Here is a 23,673-nt window from a genome sequence, read left to right on the forward strand (position 1 = left end):
ATTATCAATATAAATTAATACATAGCTGCCTACTGAAATGTTAAGTTTCTCTTCACTTAAATCACACCTATGAATATAACTATAGCCTTTAAGTCAAGAGGAATCTGCAGATCCAAATTAGGTTAAGAACTTAAGAATGGCCCTGCTGGATCAGACCAAAGCCCCATCTGGCCCAGTACCCTGCTCTCACAGTGCCCCTCTGGGAAGCTCACAACCAACGCCCAACTCTCTGGGAAAGGGGAACAGCATTCTTTCTGACTGGTGCAACCAAAACGCTTCAGAGAATGAGAGAAGGAAAGGAGAGAAACAAAATCACCCTCAAGGTGAGCGAGAGAAAGTCATATTGTCAGGCTACCCTGTTTCCTTCCCAGTGGGTCATTACAAGTACTGAAACTTGAAAAACTGGTGCCTGGCCTTCCTTTTTTCCTCCTCCCTCCTCATCAGTTTTTCCTTGCAAGTAATGCATTTCAGATTGGTTGTCTTACTACTAATCTTTGTAAACAGCTCTGGGAGCCTTTTTGGCTAATAAGTTGGGTCAAAAGACGTTATGAATAATTTTGAGTTTGTGCCAGAATTGGTGATTCCAAAAGAACCACAGCGAGATCAAAGATGGAATTATTTCACCCCCCACTCCCAATGACAGCATCTCTATATGCAGAGTTTACGCAAATTATGTGCACATTAAAACCTATAAGTCAGCTATACTTCTCCAGCTCATGATTCACTCCCACACTGCCTGCCCCTGCAGTTAGTGCAATGTGAACCAGCAACACTCAAGCCACAAAAATCAACTGCAAAAAGAATTCATTAGGGCTGAAAAGTAGGAAGATCTTATTCACTCCAAGGATAGGACCAGCATCTCTTTTTCCTTTCCTCCCCAGCAGAGAACACTTAGTGGGCAGCGCAGTCACAGGGTTCTGCCAGGACAGTAATGGAATGAGCGCAAGTGCTCCGCTATTTAGAAGGATGGGTAATTGCAGCCCTGTCAGTTGTAAGAGCACCTTGCTGTAAAAGCCACTTTGGTGCAGGTGGAGCCAACAACGCCCGTTTCCTCTCTCCTTAACGCTCCATTTTGTAAACAGGATTTGTTTCAGGGAAAGCAGATGGTACACTCCGGCACCTCGTGAGAAAACCCGCCCAACCTTTCCAAGTGATCCGCCAAGGCTCTTTTGCTCCATTGCCAATGCAACCTCATGTGCCTCTCTGCAGCTACTCCTGGTGGCTGCTAGAATCCCAGGCTCACCTGCCATTTCATAGGGAGGAGGCAGGCATGAAAATATGCTTACCACACAGCTGCCACAGACTCTCAGTTCACACCCTGCCTTTCAGTGGCCTCAGGTGAGGGCAAAAGGCAGGCAGAAGGATGTCTTAAACCCTTTAATGGAGCATGGATTTAATCTTAGGGATAAGTGAAACCTATCTTGAATAGCTTCTGGCTACACAAACATGCCAAGTTCCTTAGGAACATGGAAAGCTGCCTTTTCCCAGCCCAGAATATTTCTCCACCTAGTCCACATATCATCTGCTCTGACTGCCAGTGACTCTCCAGGGTGTCAGGCAGAGTCTTTCCCATCACCTATGGTCTGATCCTGGAGATGCAAGGACTGAACTGGGGACCTGGCGCTTGCATACTGCACCATCTGCTGCTGAGCTACAACCCTTCCCCTTCGCCACCAAGAAGGCTCCCAGCTCTGACATTAAGATGATTGCTACCAAGGAGACAGTCTTCGTGATTATACTCTTCATCAAAAACACCCTCGGGGCTGAAAGCGGGAGGGTGGGGGGAGCATTCAGAGCACCATTATAACTCCAAGCATGTTGCTTTCAGGGGCCTTCTCTGCAAAGAGCCTTCCGCCCACATCCCCTAAAACTGCAGATCCCCTCCCTGTCTCCTCAGGGCCTTGAAACCAGCTTGCAGCATGGAAGTCTGGGGCCACTTGGCTGGAAGGAGGTCAAGACCTCTTGCACAGCTCTAATTAAGGTTGAGGGGGCTTGCAAAGAAGAACCAACTGGAGGGAAGGCGTTGTTCCACAGGTCAGATATGCCCTCACTTTCTACTTAATGGCATTCAGAATCTACCACCTGAGACAGCTCCTTCACATTTCGCCCGACAGGAGAGCTGTCTTTGTCTGCAGCCATTAAAAATCCAGTTCTGTTGGTTTTAGTTCATTTTACCTGCTTGTCAGAGAGCTGTACAGCTGCAGTGCTGTCAGGATAATGCATTTTGATCCAACTTGCTTCTTTCACACTTTCATTCTGAGCTTCCCAGAAGCCTTGTTATTAAAAGCATAGATGCTGTCTGTCAACTTCAGGACCAGCCCAAGACATTTTGCTGCCTGAGGCGAAAGATAAGATGCCACCCTCATCCCCCGCTTTCCAAGTCCAGAAGCAGACCCGGCTGGCAGCCGAATTTTAGTTCAGCACTGGCAGTGGGACACCATGGTCTACCACAGAGCAGGCTGTGCATTGTACACAAAGCCCCAGCCCCTTGCTGCAGCTCCCTGCATCCCAGCACCAGCTGCCTGAGATGCCCGCCTTCCTCTGCCTCATGGTATGGCAGGCCCTGGTCAGCCTGGCTTTGTATGCTGCTGCTGAACAATTCTGTGATGCTCAAAAGCTTTCATTCTTTCCCACAGAGAAAGGACAAGCCAGTTAAAAGGGATGCTGTGCTTGACTAGTTTACCTTGCTCTCTTGTGAGGCTGGTGTTCACCTCAAGAACACCACTTGTGTTTCCGATCACATGCCTGCCTTACCTTATTGGATACTTTTCCCCAGGGTCCTTTCCCAAGTGAAACAGAAGTGGAAGCTTGGAGTGCTCCTCTTGGTCATGGGTCGTTACTCCAGAAACATTTTGGCCGGGGCAGAAATCAATGCCCTGCAAGAGAAAGAGGAACGCCATTCACTAAAGATCAACAACAAAAGCACATGAGCTGTAGGTGGCCAGGGATCTTGAATTCTCATCAGTTTACATTAAGAAAGAAACTTTCAAGTCCTAGTGATTTAACAGAAAAACATGGAAACAAATGTATACAGGGCCCCAGATTCATAGGGTTGTCAAATGTTGCCATGTTAATTCCAATGGATTTCAAAGTGGCTCAGTGAAATAATGTTTCCCCAGTGCTGATTCATTACCAGATCTCCTCTCCACACCCACACGCGTTCTCAGGCTGGCTGCCAGGCTGTACTGAGGACAGGAGAAGCTTCCTAATTGTCATTACATTTGTATCACCCCTTTCCTTTACCTGGAAAATCTTGAGAATAGCATACATAGGCATCCCAGGTGGTCTTCCATCCAGGCAGGGACCAGACTCAGACCTTTTGCAGGGTTGCTGCCTCACAAGCCTTTGGACCAAAAGGCCAGTAAATTGGTTTCCTAGGAGTTCAATGTCACGCAAGAAAAATGGACCCAAAGAGGCTTGCAAAATGGAATTTGATTTTCATGCTCAACTGACTGGCACATGTGTGGTTAGGAAGGACCTGCTCACCACCATCCCCAGTCAATAACACACAACCCTCAAGACATGCTTTCCCCACAACCATGTGCCTTGACCTACTTATTAAAGGCATTCAATAATATCTATCCCCAGGACAGCTTGCTTGCTCCTGCTTCCCAACCTCTATGGCTTCCAGGTACACCATCTCCTTACTTTAATTAGTGTACACATGGCAAACTTCTCCACCATGCAAAGGGTGAACCCATCCCTCACTCTCTCAGTGTAAAGTGCAGAATCATAATCAAAAGATAGACAACACATATTGCTGGCCCCACTCCAGATTCCACAATAGTCAGGTTGAAATAGTCAAAACTGCTGCACTCCAGCAGCTGATGACAGTTCTAGAGCAAATCCTATACTAATGCACTGTCCCAAACTATCGTCGAGGGCATATCATACTGCCAACCACAGCATACCCTTTCTTTGCATTAATGCTATAATGTCTCTGGTCTATTCCATAAGGCAAACTTTTATTTGCAACACACATACCCACACCCCGCATCACTATCAGGGCACTTGCTGGAATCAAGAGCATGATGCAATGAGCTCTCTTTCTGCACCACACCCCCATGCATCACATCCTTCTAAAACATTAATCATGAAGAGAGGAGTTCATTACAGTTGTGTCTGCTGGATGCTCTGATGGCAACCTGGATGTTGCTCAGAAAGCTGCATCCTCAGGTTCCAGATGGCTGGCAACTTCCATGTAAAGATGGAAACAAATCTTGGTTGTGTGCAAATGTGGATTTGTAGACTGCTTACACCAATCTGAATCTCAAAGTGATCTATCATAGAGGGGCATGATCCTGTGCAGCAGGAAGTATCCACCCATCACCCAACATCTCTGGAGGAAGAGTTAACTGCTAGAAATCCCCCTGGACTAGCGTGTGTGTGTTTTAAACCACCCACAGAATGGCTTCATTCACCTTGCCCAACTTCTAACCCAGCACTACAATGGCAGCATTTCCAATTACCAGCATTCTCACACTGACTGAGTTGAACTACCCAGTCTGCAACATCTGTTTTCAGCCTGAGTGCATCTTCCTACTAAAGGAGCTGTCAATGGGTCAGTAGGATACTTTTAAATAAATATGGCACAAGATCAGCAAATGAGATGCCAGCTCAATACACATGGGCCCTAGAAGTGTCTCTTTGAATACCAGTCACCAAGTATGCTCTTACTTCTCCTCTTGTAGGTAACAGACCACTTTTCTGCCTAGAGGGGGGGTGGAGCTGCAGATGCAAAACCTCCCCTCATTCTGGAGAGCCTAGAAGCAGGAAGAGAGAACACATGGTCACCTAGAAACAGCCTCTCATACTGCTACACCGCCCCACCACTAGTTGCCTGAAACTGATGTTTTAGGTAACCGGGGAAGGAAGGAGAATTAGAAGGAGAAGCTTGGGGTGGGGAGGAGAAAAGATGAAGAAGCTGCCCTGGAACTGCCTTGCTTTTCCACCAACCATGTGGCAAAAGCTAAAAAAAAAAATCATAGGTGGGCAACTTGCAGGCCAAGAAACCAAGAATGGGTCTGCATGCAGCAAGAGGAGAAATTGGGACCAAGGTGGCAGAATGGACTGGACCCATTTAGAGGGCAGGCAGAGAATTGCATTTTTGAATGCTCCCCTAGGCACAAGACAAAATAAACCCCAGACACTAAGCAAATAGAATACTAGTGCATGTGTGGACCAGGCCATGGTCTTCTTGGCTGGGGACTGCAAGATGACAGCATCCCCTTGAAGAACACCCCTCTATTCTATGCCTCCTATAAGGTCGCCAATGGTCACAGCATCTCAGTTGCATCTGGTCAATCTAGGGCTTTCCTCTGTCCCCTTCCATGAGGCTTCTAGCCTGTCCAGGTTCCTTGAAGTCACCCTCCTTGTGAAAAGGACTTACATAATACAGAGGCCAGCATGGCAAAACCCATTTAAAGGGGGGATGGGAGGGGCAGCGGCACAGCTGTACTGTTTGCACATAGAACGAACACTAAGCTGAAAGGCTCTCCACAGACGTTGGAGGGGATTTGATTGGCAAACAATTTTCTAAAAATATCCTGTGTGTCTTTAATGGACAGGCTGGTCAGTGGAGCAGTTAATATTCTGCTTTTCAATAAAGTAAGAAAGGTTAGAAGCCCATGAAATCCCATTTACCTGCACAGAGCTATAGATTCCTGAATCAGTGGCTAGAAAAATAAAGAGAGAGAGAGTTGCTTGATAAGCTGCAGCAGGCAGGCCATAATGGATTTTAAATGGATACGGAGGTGATTGACCTTTTCACCTCCTGGTGCTGGAGACCTCCGAGACCAAGCGGGGTTTGCATTTGCGCAAAGTGGAGCATTTCAATACTATTTTAAGAAGAAGACGGTGACAACAGCTAATCAAAGCCAAGACGTAACATACAAGTTGTAATTTGGATGCAAATCAAAAAGGCTATTTAATTAAGAGCCTGCTAATTAGTACTGCGCTCCTCTAGTGCAAATGTTTTCGTTTGAGGTAAGAATTTATTCTCTGGGTATTTGCTTCCACGCTGCTCTGTTTACAGAGCACCCTTGGCTTCTCATGTTAAGACAGCCTTAGCATTAACACACTCAGCTGATTGGGGGCTGAAATTTATTTCCACGCAACCACGTGCAGGCCCACTGCCTCCAGATGTGAGCTGTGAGTGCAGCCACCCAAGGAACAGAATGGTGGTTGGCAACTGCTGCACCAGCACTCAGCTTGTGTTTGGCTTTCATTCCCAATATTAGGACAGACCCCAGCTCGGACCAGCAGGCAGTTCTCTTGTGCCAGCTGTGTCCCCTGTGACTGCTGCCACTTCCTTTCCATAGAATCATAGAGTTGGAAGGGACCCCAAGGATCATCTAGTCCAAATGCCCCCATTGCAGGAATCAAAAGGAACAACCACAGAGGGAGCAGGTGCTCCCACAGTGTGCTTCCTCTGCAGTCTGCTCCAACCCTTCTGGCCACCCAGTGGCTTCTGAAGCTTGTGTAGCCCAAGGGTTGCTGTTCCCCACGTTTTCCATGGCATGTTCTGCATTGGTGGCAGCAATGGGGAATCTAACTTGCTTTAGTCACTGTAAAAACAAAAGAAGGTGGAAGCGGATGTTACTCCAGATTAAGAAGGATACTCAGTTTCTTGTGTATACACACACTAAAGCACAAAAGCCATCTTGTTTTGAAAACTAAAGCCAGATGAAACAGTGAGGATTGGGCCAACCAGCATTCTCTGAGAAGGATCTGAAGTGGCTTCTGGGAGGGATCCAGAAAGGGAACTTGCCTTCAAAAACATGGGCAGAAGTCCCCATTCTGATTTCCCTCCCTACAGTAAGGCCAAAAACCCACAGCTGATTTTTCCTTCCAGAGATTGTTAAAAACCTACCTACATTTTTGATTTTTGATTACCTATTGCTTTTTCTACGCAGACTTTGCCATAGCACACATCCCCAGAACAGTTTCAATCTCTTAAGTATTTAAAGAAGCACCGAGTCGTCTCTGTTGCCCTCCCATCTCCCCCATCTCCACCCTAGCTTTTGTGGAAGATCAGATGTGTGTCCCTTCTGCCACCTGCCCTTTTTTCCCCAAAATTTTCTTCCTTCCTCCTCCCCCTCCTCTTTCTTCTTCTTCTTCTTCTTCTTCTTCTTCTTCTTCTTCTTCTTCTTCTTCTTCTTTTCTCTCTCTCTCTCTCTCTCTCTCTCTCTCTCTCTCACACACACACACACACACAGAGAGAGAGAGAGAGAGAAAGAGAGAGAAAGAGAGACGACCTTGGTCACAGTGCTCTATGGCTGCCCTGCCAGTGCATCAATTTCCCAAGCAAATGGGCCACAGATGCTCAGTCGATATAAACATGAGGCAAAACAGCAGGCGGTTGCCAGTTGGCTCCCAGCCAAGCAGTGGAACCACCAACGTGTGCGTACGTGTGTTAACAAACGGCCTTTGGCAATCCATCACCTGGGCACGATCCCAGATCATTCTGGCCTGATGAGCAACTGCGATATCCGCCTGGCTGACACAAGGAGCGTCTCTGTCCTCTTGCCGAGGCTTCCTCATTCCAATGGACACGGCACAGGAGGATCGGGGGGAAAGAGCGACGTACTAGGAAATGAAGTTATGAATGAGGAAGCTGATTGAGCCAGGAATCCTCAGCACAGCCACACTCTTGGCCCTTCAAGCTCCAGCCATCCTGTGGGAAGACAGGCTATTTCCACCGACCCAGAGGATTCCAGGCAAAAGTCTCTAGAATTAGGATGCAGAGTGAATCACCACCTAGACCCCTCCTTTGAAAATGCTATTACTATGACTTCTTCTCAGCAGCTGTTGCTTCAGCCCTGCTGAACAAAAATCGCTTTTCACATGTTAACTGTCTGGAAGGGACCGGGGGCGGGGGGTGCAAATCAGAAAGTCTCCATCGGCTCTCAAGCAGAAGCGATCGATGGCTAACCCACATGCTCAGAGGACCACAATCAAATGTCATTATTTGTGAGGTTCTACTTGACTTCACACCACACACCCTTCCCCCCCCCCCTTGCAGAAAAGGTGCTATCGATTGCTTCACGTCAGATGAGAAGGGCAATCAGAGAAGATTGCAGCATGAAAAAAACCCTTTGGCATTTTATATTAAAACAATAGGGGTCTTCGTATAAACATGGACACAAAACCTTTTAAAAATACACAGTGGCCTTTATGATAAAAAAATCATTGAAAGCTAACAAGATACGAAGCTGACAGCACCAGGAAGAAGCTGAAGCTATCGGCTAATATGCAATCCAGCCAGGGGCTATGAAAAATACATCTTCTTTCGGGGACTGCAACCAGGGCTGTAGCAGGGACAGAAAAAAATGCTTTGTGGAAGGTAAGCAGAGAGGAGACTTCTGCCTTCATGTCTTGCTACGAGGAAAGCACAAGGGGCAAAAGAATGAGAGTGGAGAACCAGTATGTGAGATGAGGACCAGGGAGATCTGGATTTACTCCTCATTCAGCTATTAAGCTCACTTGGTGACCAGAGACTAGTCACTCACTCTCAGCCTAACCTCCCTCACAGGGCTGTTGGGAAAGTAAGATGGGAGACAGCCAAGTACACCACCTTCAGCTGCTTGAAGGAAATGTGGGATAAAAATGTAACCAACAAGCCTTGAGATCCCAATTTAACAGACAGCAATTTAATAGTCCAAGGTGGTGGTGGTGTGGAGACCCTGCCCTCCTCTTCTTCAGAACGAGACAAGACTATAGAGAAGGTGGAGAAGAAGGTAGGACCTCTTCCACCCAATACTGCTGCATCCTAAGGATGTAGGACCTCCTCTCTGGCCCACAGAATCTGTGCAAGTCTGCACAATTCCTGCACAGAGTGCTTGTCTGTACATAACAGTGATGCATGTCTCCATGTGGCCAAATGTATTTGTCACAGGGAAGTGCTGCCAACAAATCAGCTGAGCCTCTTTCCAAGAGGAACAGGTGAGCTCAGGGGCGGGGTCCTGACACTTCTAGAGCAAAAGGGTAAGCGAAGTCACAGGCCTTTCATCCTTCCAAACACTTGCCAAGAGCTTGTCGTTCCTGTGGTATCTCAAATGGATTTGCCAGTGCAGCCCAAGGTTCTTTGGCATAGGCTTTAAAGAGTTATCTACTGTCCTGGCCCAGAAAATAAATGTGTCTCCAAAAATACCACAATTTTTTTTTGTTATTTACTAGCATCTCCCTCCCTACACTAAACTTTCCTTTTACTCAGCACAAACCCATTTATCAGCTTCTGAGTGTTATGACAATTTGAAACTACATAGACAAGAACTACTTGTAAATCACAAACGGCTCTTTTACAGCCTCTGGCTGGCAGCTAAGTAAATATTCCTAATGCAACCCTCCCGCACAACTTACAGCTGCAAAGCGACACAGCCAGGTTTTCTTTAGTCATGCGGATTTCCTGTGGAGTGGGTTTATATTTCTTCTTTTGGCACTTTAAGGAAAACAGGTGCTCACTAAATAACATTTATATTCATAATTAAGTCAGAGAAAAATGCCAAGGTGTTCTAGCTAGAAAACAGATCATGACAAGGAAGGGGAAAACTCAAATTGGAGAACACCAGCCTAGGGCAAGACTAGGTAGTGTATGTGAGAGAGACAACTCATATTTTCCCCTCCTCTATTATATACCCAGTAATATAGTCTTCATTTGGTGTGATGATGCAGGTGAGGGTGACCAGCTAGGATGGACTAAGCACCATCAAAGTTTAAGGAGCAAATGTTGTCTGTGTTTGGGACACTGAGGTTATTGGATCTTAAAACTGCAAACACCAGAAGTTAAGGAATTCAAACAAGACTTGATCTCCAGAGCAAATAAGATTAGCCAGCATGATTTGCAAGAATGGAGCACCTTAGCTGATGAGCCAAGATGAGCAAAGAGCCATGGACCAGGATCCCCATCCAGAATGAAAGCTCATATTGAATGGAGCACTTATGAATCTGTAATATGTAGAGGGAAATGCTCACAGACATGGAAAGGGACCTGCATCTTGTGAACTTTGTCCACCATTGCTATTACCACAGAATGTGGAACCTTCTTGAAACTTACTTCATTCATCACGGGCTGGAGGAAAGAGAGCCAAGAACAGACAGCCACTGTCCCTGCCTTAAAAGACCTAAAAATAAACAAACTGGCTTGTGACGACTGTTTAGATACACCTGATCAAGTGCAGTCCCGTTTAGATAGGTTGAACTCCACTACAATCCCAAGAGGTGCACTCTTTTTGTCGTCACAGCTTTGAATTCACAGCTTTGCAAGTGAAAGCTTTGGGGATGCAGTTCTGGCTCTAAGGAAGCTAATGACAATACTGCATTCCCTTGGGCCAAGCACAGCCAGGCATCTGAATCAAACGGCTGATTATGAGTCACTGAGGAGACCCAACAATTGCCCATGACAAGCTCCAGTGGATCCAATGCAATGTGGGATCAGCTCATGGCTGGAATTCCGGCGCCACTTACAATTTATGCATTAGGACTCACATTTTGCAATGAAACCAACTTCTGTAATTCCTAACACACAATTTTGCAAAGAAATCGGCTTTTGTAACTCCTAACACCCAATATCAACAATACTGAGATGGGAACTGAAGGCAGTGAAACAGAGATTGTACAACAATTTCACCTTGGGAGCATTTCAAGTATCTGCAAATCGAAAGCATAACATTATTATTATTATTATTATTATTATTATTATTATTATTATTAAGCTGGCTTGGGTTGTAATTAATGTCTGAGCATGAGAAGAAGAATTTGAACAAATTTCAACCCCAGCTCTCTCTCTGAGCGTTGTTAATGGCTGTTCTGTCCACTAATTCTGTGCTCCAATTTTGCCCACATCAACCACAGACGACATGAGCGGCAGGAAGGCAAATGAATTTTTAATCATCTCTCTGATGTACAGTATAATTGCTGACTTTTATCAACTAGCAGTTAAACAAAGACTTAGAAAGGAATAAACATTCCTTAATTGCACGTCTGCCACTGCTCACAGGAGGATAACCTTGGGAATGAGTAACTGGTCCCCATTATCTCAGCTAAGCACACACAGAAAGGCAGACATGTAGCAAGAGGCTCAGGTCAAAAATAAATGCTTCTCAACATCAGTTTGTGTGCTAGATACTTAAAACACAGCATAAAAACAATTAAATTTATCTGAGTTCTCATCTTTGTATAAAATATGGCGGCGGGGTGGGTTCTGCCCTCTCCTGCTTCCAAATGCAACGGTCCTCCCACCATCACAAAAGGCCTATTCTCTCAAGAAAGCTAGGTAAGAAGATCCTGAGAGGACATGAAGGAGAGAAACAGAAATCTAAGAATTAAAAATACTAGCAGGATTGGCACCAATGCTAAGCTTCATCAACGCACCATCTCCATTGCCAGAGCAGCTTGGCAAGTGCAGCTGGAGGAAGGCTGTGACCAGATGGAAACTGGATGAGAGAGTGGATATGGGAACCTTTCCTGCAGCTACCCCCACTCTCTCTCATAGGAGTCTCCTTTGTCACCCCCTTCTAGCAGGTGAAAACAATTTGGTTCAGGTGGGCTTTTCATTCATTTTGGTATTTGAAGCTGATTAACTATTATGCTGCTTCTGTTTTTTTTGCATTTAATTTTATTTACATGTTTACTTTTTGATTCTTTTATTGTAGTTTTAATGCTGCCAGTCACCTTGAGCACTGCTTTGGTAAATGTAGACGGGATGGAGGAAAGGAAAGACGCAGCTAAAAAGAGGAGAGCAGCCAATGGAGAGAAAGAGAGAGTGGAGAACAAAGCCACTTTGTGAGAAGCAGCGGAGATCAGATTGCCCTAGAGTTTGATGCATTTTTGAAGGGTGTTCTGTAATTTATGGTGTGTATTTGTGGCCCATCAGAGCAAGACAGGGCTTGGTCCTTGGCCTCATCCCACTTCTTTTGGTGCGCTGGATACTAGGACCCTTGGAATCGGGTGCTGGGTGAGGCGTAAGCAGGTTTCAAAAGAACTTATTTCTGTAGCGGTTGAATGACAATGTGCTGGTGATCAGAAGGGTGTCTGTAGCAAACATCCACTGGGGTCTGGGAAGCCTGGCAATATCTAACAGTGGAGGCAGGAGGGGAGGGTCTCCTTATGCCAGCACAAGAAGCTCAGCACCCTGACCAGCTGCCTCTGTGCAGCAGAGCACAGAATTGGAAGCAAGCTACATTTTATTCATCCGTAGAAAGATGATCCACTCCTCCGCACTGCACGATCAAAGCTGCTGCCTGCAATATTTCTTCTGCTCAAAATTATTCTCTCTCGCTCTTAACTAAAGTCTAAACTCTGGGGCATTTGACAACTGGCAATGCCAAAAGTCTGGCAGGCTGATTATACCCTTCAAAGTGAGGCAGATTTATGCTGCTGTGGCTATTGGTGGTTCTGACAAGAGTGGCGACGGCAATTTCTGAGATTATGGTTATTATCATTTTATATAGTTACACTTTACATGCTGTTTCTTAACAGGGCACACCAAGCCTCTCCAAACCAGCCTCCAAGCCCCTGGTTCTTCCTTTACCCTCTCCTTGATGCTGCCCAGCACTTTCCTCTGATGCTCCCAGAGGCTGCTGGTGCCCAGCTCCACCTGCTGTGCTTCCGGGGGATGCTGTGCAGGCATATGCTCCACCAGAAGGAACATGACAGCAGCCAGGACTAGACAGAGACAGTCACAAAGAGCAGCAGGCACATGCACAGGTGATGGCCTCCTGAGCACCACTCTGGAAGGTGGGCTAGCCTGATCTGTACCCCCTTAACATATCCCCAAAACCATGGCTTGCATTAAACAAAAATGAAGATGGAGCAAAAGTTGACATTTTGATGATCTGAGTTTCTCTTCTGGGAGTGATGGGTGTATTTCCATGGGAGGAGGAAGACAAACATGCAGGAGAGAAGGAAGGAGGGAGGGAGGATTTTCAATTACCTGGCTGAATTGCTCCCAGGAATTGCTCCAGGTCCAGTAATGGGCCTTATAAGGCCCAACCCGTATTGCCATCATCTCGTTGCCACGGTAATAAAATATTGGCCTGATGGAAAGAGGGAAGGACAACAAGAGAGATGTACAGCCGCATGAGAAATGTAACGTGTCCAAACAAGCGGCTTCCCTCGCTTTTGGCAGCCACACAGATAAGGGAGACAAACACTTTAATGGAGCCTGGCTGGCAACTCAGCTATCACTCAGGAGCAGGTTGCCTTCTAATAGCCTCCACCGCAAGGTTTTCAATTAGCATTTTTTAAAGCGTCCATCAAGGCGAGAGTCTGAGTTTGCGTAAGCAAGAATGAAATGTTATGCAAGTCATCTTGCTGGCAATTGTTAATCCTTGAACTACCAGACTATGTAATTTCACACACAGAGCCTGATGGCTTAAAATACTCCAAAAGAGGGGGCACCTGTGTGATGGGAGCTGCAAAGGGTACAGGAAGCCGAAGTCTTCAGCGAACGGCCCTGGAAAGCCAGACTGTGCAAGTGTGCTGCGAACACTGGCAAAGCAGTCACAGAAAGGGGAATTTTGAGCAGAACGGACAAATAATTATCTTGATATCTGCCATGTGAGGGACATCCTGTGCCCTACACCACCTTGAAACTACATTAGGGCGGGTGACAAAAATGTAGAGGAAAGGGATGCAAAAGATGTAAGAGAAAATTTCCCCACCCAGATATTTTCAGCGCACACAATGTGCACCAGCTGTTATTTTAAAGGAGGTTCATACTGGACCAGTACGAAGTCTATTAGCAATGAAGAAAATTCAGTGGGGAGGTCTGCATTAATTCACATTTTCAGGATGGTTTCCAGAAAATAGCAGAAGGATCTGGTATAGTTTTTGCCCTTCACCTCATGTCCTGCCACTGACTCTCTCTATCCAGTACTTCTTATTACTTGCATATGAACATTTGTTCCTAATTAGAGAGGACAAATATAATTGACATTGTATTATGGGTGTATATGTGAAGCTGCCTTATATCAGTCAAAATCACTGTAAATTGCCCTGTGATCTTCGGATGAAGGGCGGTATAGAAAATTTAATTAATTAATTATAATAAATCAGAGCACTGGTCCATCAAACCCAGTACTGTATACTACGCTGACCGGCAGTGGCTCTCCAGGGTTTTAGACAGTTCTCTCAGTCCTACTTGGAGATGCTGAAGATTAAACCTAGGACTTTCTGCATGCAATATGTGCTCTGCCAGGGAGCTAGAGTCAGTACAATAGCATTACTTTAAAACACCCAACCCAGCAGCCAAAAAACCTGACCCATTCTTAAAATAAGAGGCTCTAAAAATATCCAACTTTTTCTGCTCCACGCCAGTAATTGGAGGAGTCAAGCGATGGAGAGCCGCGAGTGTGATGTTCATAACTCACCTGTCAATTAACTTGCCTTGCAGGATGACAGGCGAAAGGTCGATTCCGTCGATCTGTCTGTCACTGGGAGGCTGCAGTCCTGCCAATGCGAGGCTGGTGGTGAAGAGATCCATCACGCTTGCCAGCTGATGACTCACCTGTCATTGACAAGACAAGAGCATTTGCAAAACAATCAAAGCTAGCAGACCCTGAGTTGAGGGAGCTTCTGCTTCCAATGATGAGGTCTTAAGAATAGTCTCATCACCTTCCAAGATATGCAGTTCAGGGTTTGATTCTGGATTCTACTCCAGGCAGTTGGGTAAAAAGCTTGTGTTTAGGAAGCTTTTTCTCAGTTATCACCTATGCTGGAAGCTGCTTACCAGGGTTTCAAACCGGGTCTTTCCAGCCCCTACCTAGAAGTACTGAGGAAAAGCAGCCTGGAGTCGTTTGCATGCAAAGTATGTGCTCTAAAACTCAGCAATGGCCCTTCCCTGGAGGGAAACTAAGAATCCTCATGATTCTGAAGGAAGGAATTATTAAAATAGGATCAGCAGAAGCTGCCTTTTATCAGATTCAACAGTGACTGACCACAGCTTTCTGGGATTTCAGACGGGTCTGTTTCCCCATCCTACATGGAGATTCCAGGAATTGAACCCAGAGCCTTCTGCATGCAATACATGTATTCTAACCTACAGCCATGTGCCAGCATTATTTCATTTTTACAGCTAAAATTTTGTTTTACAGCTAAAATTTTATTCTGTGAACCACCCTGAGACCTCTGGGTATAGGGCAGTATATTAATAATAATAATAATAATAATAATAATAATAATAATAATAATAAACCAAGTACCAAACTACATGGCCCAAGCGTCTTTGCAGGAGGGAGTGTAATCACCCCACCTCTTGTCCTCTGTACTTGTTCTTTGAACTCTTAGACCCAAAGAAGCCGGGTGCTGGGCCTACCAGCAGAGGTTCGCTAAGATACCTAAAGGAAGCTGCGGAAGAAGTAAAGTCGCACACTCACCAGTTTCAGAGCAGCATGCGATTTAGAATTTTTGGACACATTCTCTTGATTGAGATGATATATAAGTTTAAAATAATACAGGTAAGTGATGAAGTGTAGTATGGTGGTGGGGCTTTTCAGGGCGATGAGAAAAGGATACTTCTATACAATATGGTAGTAGTTGGAACCTGCATATTGTTTTTATGGGTTCATGTTTACAGTTATATATTTCAAAAAATAAATTTAAAAAGACCCTTTCAGAGCAGCAATCAAGGTCGAAGGCTTTTGGAAGCAGCTGCTGAGCCCAACAGGAGCAGCATTTCTCCAAGCTGGGCTCCTGTGGACCACGTGATGCTGTAAATTCTCCAAGCTGCGTTTGGGCTGGAAGGGCAGCGGCAGGGGGAAGAGGTGAATGGTTTAAGGTCACTTTTTTAACACAACATTGTGGGTAAACTCAAAGAGCCTTTGATTTCTGTCCTGAATCAATAGACTGGCCAGTAGGGAGCTGCCAGCGACTTCCTTGTACCTGCCCCTCGCTATTAAACAGAGCCTGGAGTGCAGGCAGCTCACTTTAAATGGCCAATTACATCCGTGGTCTTGCACGCTGTTCTCTCTGCGTAAAGGGGGAGAAAACTTCTTAAAAGAAATTAAACGTCAGTGTTACAGCCACTTGGTTTTATCTGTAGCACCACATTAAAGAGAAGAACCGGAGGGGGGGGGGAATGGGGCAGGGAGGAGGTTACGATTTTTATATAAACTTTGAAGTATTTTCAGAGGAGAAATAAGGTTGGGGGGGATTTAGTATTTTCTTGCGTTGACAGCACGCTTTCATTTTGCTTGCAATTCCTGTAACAAATGGGGGGGGGAGGAAGGATATTCTAGAGAGTAACAGCCCAGTGAAAAATAAATAATGAAAAACAGAGGAGCAAGATCAGATATTTCCAGTATCAGCAAGGAACAGCCGGTATTCCGCAAGTAAAGAAGAGGTTGTGTGTTTTTTTTTTAAAAAAAAATGTTATATATATATATATATATATATATATATATATATATTTATAAACTCTCGGCATACACAGAATGTCTTTAAGAAAATGAAATCCTTTTTGCTCTGGGCCACATTGCGAGAAGAAATAGCCAGCGCCAGCGTTATCAGTGCTTTCAAGCTCTAACTCTGAATCAAAGGCGACAATTAATAAAGTTGCCCCCGCCAGGAATGGAAAGGGGGAAAGCTAAATATTTGAAACTGGGTGAACAAATGTCAGGGTGTTTTTAAATAAAATCCTTTTACATTTATCACAGCAAGCAGACCTGATATCCCTGTCTAATTCAATTTCAATTTGTGCCCTGTGGGAGATAGTGAAGAAAAGGTTGCACTGCTGTCTTTGGGTTGATATGTTCTTTTCTCCTTCAGGGAGCAGAACCAGGGAGGTGGGAAGAGGGGAGTGCGCGGAGGGGGGGGGAGAGAGAGAGCTGTGGCTGCGGTGGGAGGGGAAGAGAAAGGAAAGGAAAGGAGGGGGCACAGAGCAAACAGAGGATTCAAAGAACAGCAGAATACAGATTCCTGCCAGCAGGATGCTTCTAGAAGGCAGAGGCAGCAATGGGAAAATGTTTAAAGTTTCTTTTCGCTGGTTATGAATCCACCTGGAAAATTCAGCCAAGACTGGTGGGGAGAGCAAGAAATCCAGAAAGAGTGCTTGTTTATGTTCCACAACCTAAAACAGTATGGGCAAAAAACCCTATGAAAACTGACACTATGAAAACTAAGTAAGGAGGAAGCTTCTGGTTCAGAAAACTCTCCTCCAGAACTAACCCCAAAAAACAAAATCACCCACTGGTCTCTCATTCCAATTCTGCTGTACCATGTTCCTTTATTCTTATATTTAACACACTTTCTTCAGTTTGACTAATGTATGTATACTTAGTACAGTCCCCATGTCCACTCTGTTTGCACACTTGAGAATCTTGACATGCATATTGACCTTCTGAGAACTTCTGATTTCATTTGAAGCAGTTTCTAGCCCTCATGTTTGAGAGTATAATGAGGAATGTCTGTAGAAAGCTTAAAAATGCCATCTTAAGACAAGATTACGATAGTTCTCACATGGCAGGGCAGCTAATGCCTTCTCATACCCAAGCTATTTATCCCCTCTTCTATTGTTTTTCAATGTGCTAGTAGTTGCCAGAATATTCCAAATCCTGCAAATATAAATATATCCAGATTTGCAGTCTGCATCACACAGTACATCATTTAAAAGGCATATATCAATTGAGTTTCCTTTGGTACAATGAACACACAGCTCCATCTTTAACAGACACATGTGCTGCTGCTTCTGCTGCTGTTATTGTTTAAAAATGGTTTATAAAGCTCCACAGCTGGAGAGGAGGCAGGCTTGTTTGTCTGTCTGTGAATATCAGAGTTTGTCATGTAACAAAAAATATCTGCTCACAAACCATTCATTTGGGCAAAAAAGAGTTCATGTCAAAGGCTGCAATCCAAGACAGAGACAGGAGTACTTAAACCCACTGGTCTCTGGGGACTAAGTGTACCCAAAATGATGTTGGAATGTAGCATTTCCTATGAAGCCTTTGACACAGCCCCCTTCCCTTCTTCTATTGCTGTCTTTGTGTCAATTTCAATACTGTATGTCACCCTTTCCCAGCGTGGTTCCCTCCAGTTATTTTGGATTACAACTCCCATCAGCTCCATCCAACATGGCAAGGGCTGATGGAAGCCATGGTCCAAATCATATGGAGGGCACAAGGTTGACAAAGGCTGTTGACAGTCCTTAGGAACAGGTGCCTGTTCTCTCCTCATTCTTTGTAAACTGCCATGTAGGTGGGTAGCTCAGTATCAAATTAAAGACAGCCAAAAGAAACAAAAACAGATCAGCTTCTGTAATACAACAATGGCGGAATACAGGGTTAACTGAGGATTTTTTCTGTTGCAATACATTCCTCTGGGAAGGAGCTTTTGCCCTCTCTTTAAAAAGAGGAAACTCCAGCCACGTAAACAACTTCCACTCATGCCTGTATTGATTCCTAGATTTCCAGAGGAGTAGCTGCAAAAACAACAAAGGGTCTTGTAACACCTGAAACATCTAACAATTCTCTTCTGGCATTAAGCTTTCATGGGCTGCAGTCCACTTCATGATGCATGAGGCGTTATCTACGGATGTCCTAGAGATATTTCTGGCATTGATTAAGAAGATAGGCTGTGAGCTACTTCAGCTTCAATTAGGCAACACAGTAAAGTAAGGAGTGAATTAAGCAATGCAGATATGCAATTAAAATCTGTAAATATGTCCCACTGAAATCCTTCTTTTGGAGGGGGAGCAGATAGAAGAGGTCAGGCAACAAACCTTGAAAAGAGAAAGAATGAAGAAAGAACTAGAAAAGCAGGAAAAGCACCATGCAGATCAGCAGAACATGATGCCAGAGCAGATAGGTAGAAACAAAAAGCAGCTCTTTACTTCTCACCTGCAGCAGGGGGACTATGGGGCTTCAGAGCTTAAGAGGTCTTGAAAGTAAGGAGGAAACTGCCATTAACATTTACTGTGCTGTATTTCTCTATAAAATAAGAGCTGCCACCACATTCTCATGCAGGGACATGGAACAGAGGCTTTATCTCTAAAGGTGTGCAATCCCAACAAAGGAAGCCAACTGCCCAGGAGAGCCCTTCTAGGATGGTGAGCAGGAGGCACCAAGGGACGGTAGAGGGGCTCAGGTGAGTAGGAGGCACCAAGGGACGGTAGAGGGGCTCAGATGGGGCCTGCTGGCTGAGGATCAGAAGTATGTTGTGTGCAACATTCAGAGACCACTGACCTTTGCTTGCAAAGAGTTCACCTACACAAGCACCTCTGAATAGAGATCAAAAGTGCTATGTTCAACATTTTAAAGAGGACGACATATGATTGTGTGCAATACACATTAACAGTGACAAACCTGAAATCATCTCTCCACTTCATTCACTGGGTTTAAGATATCTGGAAGCATCCTTCCCAGTCAGTCAATGACATGGTGCACAAGTCAACATTGAGCCAAACCATGACTTAATGCAAACAAGCAAACATGATGATCACAGGGAAGAGCATGTTATGGTTGAACCTGGGCTCATTGTTTGTCTCACTCCGAACCACAAGGTGTGGCCAATGTTTGCTATTGGTTTACCACTTGTGGTTTGTCAGGGGGACAAGCCAGGATTCAGACTTAACACTAAGCTCAACCATAATGTAGTCCCAGGCAGCACAGCAGCAACAGGACCAAGGGAGGAATGCAGCAGCCGAGATCTTTACTCTGGGAACATGCACAATTGCTCATACCCACTAAGCCATGGTGTGTGGTTTAGCGTTTTGTGCAAGCTGGGCCAATGTGTCATTCATACAGTGCCTTCTTCTCAATTTAATTAAAAAGCCTTGAAAGGAGATGTAGATTAGAAACTAAAAGTTTTCTTCATCCAAGAGCACAAAGGATTCATAAAAGTCCAGTTTCTGAATAGCTCTCTCTCTCTTTGGAATGAAGATATCCACAAAAGAAAGAAAACACCCATTATTTACTTAGAAACCTGTTTCCTGCAGGCTTTGATTATTTGATCATTAATGAGTACCAAGATGGTTTCTTGCACACACCATTGTAGCCACCTGATGAGAGCTACCTGCTGGTTATTGTAGAGCTCAGAATCACTTCACATTTAAGCAGAGAAACAGCCACATCCTAGTACACAGACCTCCCTCAGTGCAACAGTCACCTAAAAATCCTAACCCATTTTTGTCTAGTTCCAGGGTCTTGGATGCTTTAGGACAACATGCGAGGGCCGCTTCCCTAACATGAGATCTGCTAATTTAGTATATCAGTTATAAACTCATCATTGTGCAGATACGGAAGGATTCTGTTCCAAAGGGCTCACAATTAAAGCTAAGTCAAGCTAGGGAGGAGGAGTGAGCACACATACTCCATTTTAAACATGTGTCCTGAATATTGTGCATGCACTTGTTACAGGTAACAGTGTTGGCCCTATGGAAGCAAGCCAGCAATCTGGAAGACAATTAGGGATGCTTAGGTGCATAGCTCTCATGGCAATGGCCTGGGTGGCTGAACTGCCACTAAAAATGTCTAGGCAGGATTGGAGAAAGGTCTCTCTAACTATAAGGGTGGTGGAAGATCAACTGAGTTACCCTGATGAACATACAAAATTGCCTTGTAATGACTCAAACCATTGGTTAATCTGGCTCAGTGTTGTCTGCAGTGCCTGGCAGTGACCCTCCATGGATTCAAAAGGGTGCAAGAAGCACACCATGCAGGAGGCCAGACAGTGCAGGAGAATGCCCATCTACAGGCCAGAGGATTGCAGTTCTCACAAAGAGGATGCAACCTGGGAGAGCCAGACTGGAAGCAAGGGCTCAAAAGGCCTCCGTCTACCTCTAGCCTTGTGGGAGCAAATTGCTCACTCCATAGTGCTGCAACACCAGATCTTACTGCCGTGTCTGGAAGGCTCTTCTGCAAGATGAGAACAGGGCTCTCTGACTAAAAGCCCACTAGAATTCATTAAAACGAAAGATACACCTTCAGAACAGACTGTAACAAAGTCATTAAATAACTCCAGACTCTCACCTGCCCAGCAGGTACATGTCCTGGCCACCAGGCAATTGCTGGCTCTCTCATGCCACCTTCAAAGGTAGTTTGCTTGCCACATAGGAAAGGGCCATTGCTACCAGCTAGAGAAAGAGAAAACAGTAATTCTAAAAGAGTTCTAGAGAGGTATGACTCAAAGGTGAAATAAGCAAAACTAAAGGGTAAAACAAACCTATTCCCCAAGGACACCACCAACAAATTTTGTTCAAGTCCTTTGAACAATGTCAATCAACATCATAGTCTACATAGCATATTAACCCTTCCATCCTGGACATTTGCAGTAGCATACTGACCTGTGACACTGGTGTGACATCACTGAAATATCATAATGACAACATATACTTGATGTTCGTTTATTTCTTGACATTGCATTTGTGTAGCTTTTAGAAAACAAGCTTTAAGTCTCAGTTGAAGATGGTTTTTTAGCCTACAAACTACCATACAAACCTTAACGCATTCATCCTCTTAAGTGTTCCAGAAGATTAGGCTCTTAATTATTATTGTTATTATTATTATTAACATTTTTATGAGTAGGGAAGGAGGCTGAGAAACAGTGATTTGCTGAAGGCTACAAAGAGACAGAATGAGACCCCAGTTTCCATACAGTGGGTTGGTTAACCAATGTCAAGAGTAATTTCCAAAGTATCTATTGTTTACTTCAGTCTCTTTGCATCACCATTAATTGTAATTTGAATAAAGGAGAAACAAGGTGATTAGTAGCAGAGAAATTTTCCTGTCTCTCTATACTAAAGATCACAACTGCAAACAGACATAATGTTCTAAATCAGCAGCCAGTTAGCAGAGGCCATTGCTGCTCAGCTGAAAGTCAGGAGTTGCAGGAGGTCATAAAAAGAGCCAATAACTTGACTGGGATTAGAACTCGTGGCAATTCCTTCTGATCTGTATGCTCCTGAAATCAACCTCAGAGTTGCCTCTGAGACTGCAGGGATGGGATGTGTGAACAAATTACAGGGGGCAAGTGATTAATTCACAGTGACTGTGCCCAAGGGAACTAAAAACCAAAAAGTTGTGAAATGGAGCAAACCTGTAAATGCAAGAGAATTGTCATCTTAACAGCTTTTCAGAGTTCAGTAGACATGCTTGTAAGATCCTCTGCATTTATTGAGACATGCTAAGAATTTATAGATCTGGGGCTCAATAATTTGGTTCAGATGTCAGCAGGCCACATTTTACCTGTTAGATCTTAGGAATGGACCAGTTAGATCTTAGGAACGAACTAGGTGAAATGCGGAAGTCTCAAATTCTCTATTCCTAACTTGACAAGCTCTGTACCAGGAAGACCAACCTTGATCAGGACCGGAAACAAGGGCAGCACCGTTGTCAGATGTGAAAAATACGAAGGTGTTGTTGCTTATGCCCAGCTTTTGAAGGCGACTCAGTATTTTCCCAATGCTGTCATCAATTTCTCGCACTGCATCACCATACCTGAGAGGCAGGGAGAGCAAATGACAAGCCTGTCAAGTGGGGGTGGGGGTGTGTTTTGTGTTTAGGACTTGTAGATTCTGTAATATGCAACGGTAATATTTATTTATCTGTAAATAGTTTCCAACACACTGCTCTTAAAGCTGCTTACAACAAAATAATAAACACATTATAAAACAACCCCCCTTTTTAAATCAACCAGTTCCAAAAATAGCAAGGGTTCAGAAAAAGTGTTTCATTTACAAAATAAATTTTATAACAGACTACTAAGGGCTGAGGATACTGGTACTGAGAAGGAAGATGTCACTCTTTATTGGTTTTAGGCAGCTATTACTCATCTATTTGCTAATTGTTTACAACAGCTTATGAGATCCCTGCTTATAGGATTCCCATTTGGGCACCTGGCTGGACACTGTGAGAACAAGATGCTGGACTAGATGGGCTTTTGGTCTATTCCAGCAGGGCCCTTCTTCTTAAAGGTCTTAATACCAAGCTTTTAGTATTTCTTTTAGGTACTGTAGATATTAAGTATTCAGTGGTTTTAATGTGTTGACTTTATGTAGTCAGTATAAAAGTTAGCACATTATATTGAATTATATTGTTTGTAAGCCACCCTGGAACCTTTCTTAATGAAGGGCAGTATAAAAATGTCTTAAATAATTGGAAAAGGAACGAGTTATTCTGCATATTTGTTTGAGCAAAAAATGTTTCTTTCCAGTTCTTCAAATATGGAGTCTTTTTGGGAACTTAAATGTGTAAAAGCACATTCATGTTTACTCAGAAGTGAGTCTTACTCTGTTCAAGGGGGCTTACTCTCAGGATTGGATTTTTTTCCACCCTGACCTTGGAGTAAGCTCTGTTGAATGAAGTGGGATTGAATTCCAGTTAATATGCACTATTATTCTAGCAAAAGCTTGAATAGGTCAGAGTCCATGCTGTCAAGATGCATGAGACATTCAGGTCAATTTTAAGATACCATAAACCTCTTTGTTTTTGCTTTAACAAGACGGCTACCCACCTGGAATTTACAAATCTTAGTTATGTTTGGGGAGGGGTATGTTGGTTGTTAGAGCAAAGCTCTTAACTGTTTTTAAAAGTTTTATTTGTTCATAATTAACACATTAATTATTAGGTATTGTTTTTATATATAGCTCTTAGTTATATTCAAGTGGTCACTCAGTATCACCAAGAGAACTTTCAGATGTGCTCCCAGAGAAGCTAAAAATCCAACAGCAAGACCCACCCACTC

At 44.3% G+C, this 23,673-nt stretch overlaps 1 protein-coding gene across 4 annotated transcripts in view; it reads right to left on the reverse strand.

The window, feature by feature from the left end:
• GALNS (galactosamine (N-acetyl)-6-sulfatase) overlaps window positions 1–23,673 on the reverse strand; it is a 52,278-nt gene that overhangs the window by 12,329 nt on the left and 16,276 nt on the right. For 3 of the 4 annotated variants that reach the window (XM_082229202.1, XM_082229205.1, XM_082229203.1), the window contains 5 exons: window positions 22,288–22,427; window positions 20,961–21,064; window positions 14,370–14,506; window positions 12,932–13,034; window positions 2,755–2,876 (listed from right to left, as the gene is read on the reverse strand). In XM_082229202.1, coding sequence (XP_082085328.1) covers window positions 2,755–2,876; window positions 12,932–13,034; window positions 14,370–14,506; window positions 20,961–21,064; window positions 22,288–22,427 — 606 coding nt within the window. Of the gene's footprint in view, window positions 1–2,754; window positions 2,877–10,608; window positions 10,648–12,931; window positions 13,035–14,369; window positions 14,507–20,960; window positions 21,065–22,287; window positions 22,428–23,673 lie in introns of those variants that run through there. The other variant, XM_082229204.1, reaches the window with a different exon arrangement.

Source organism: Podarcis vaucheri (genome assembly GCF_965113315.1).
Source record: "Podarcis vaucheri genome assembly, chromosome: 7".
NCBI lineage: Eukaryota > Metazoa > Chordata > Lepidosauria > Squamata > Lacertidae > Podarcis > Podarcis vaucheri.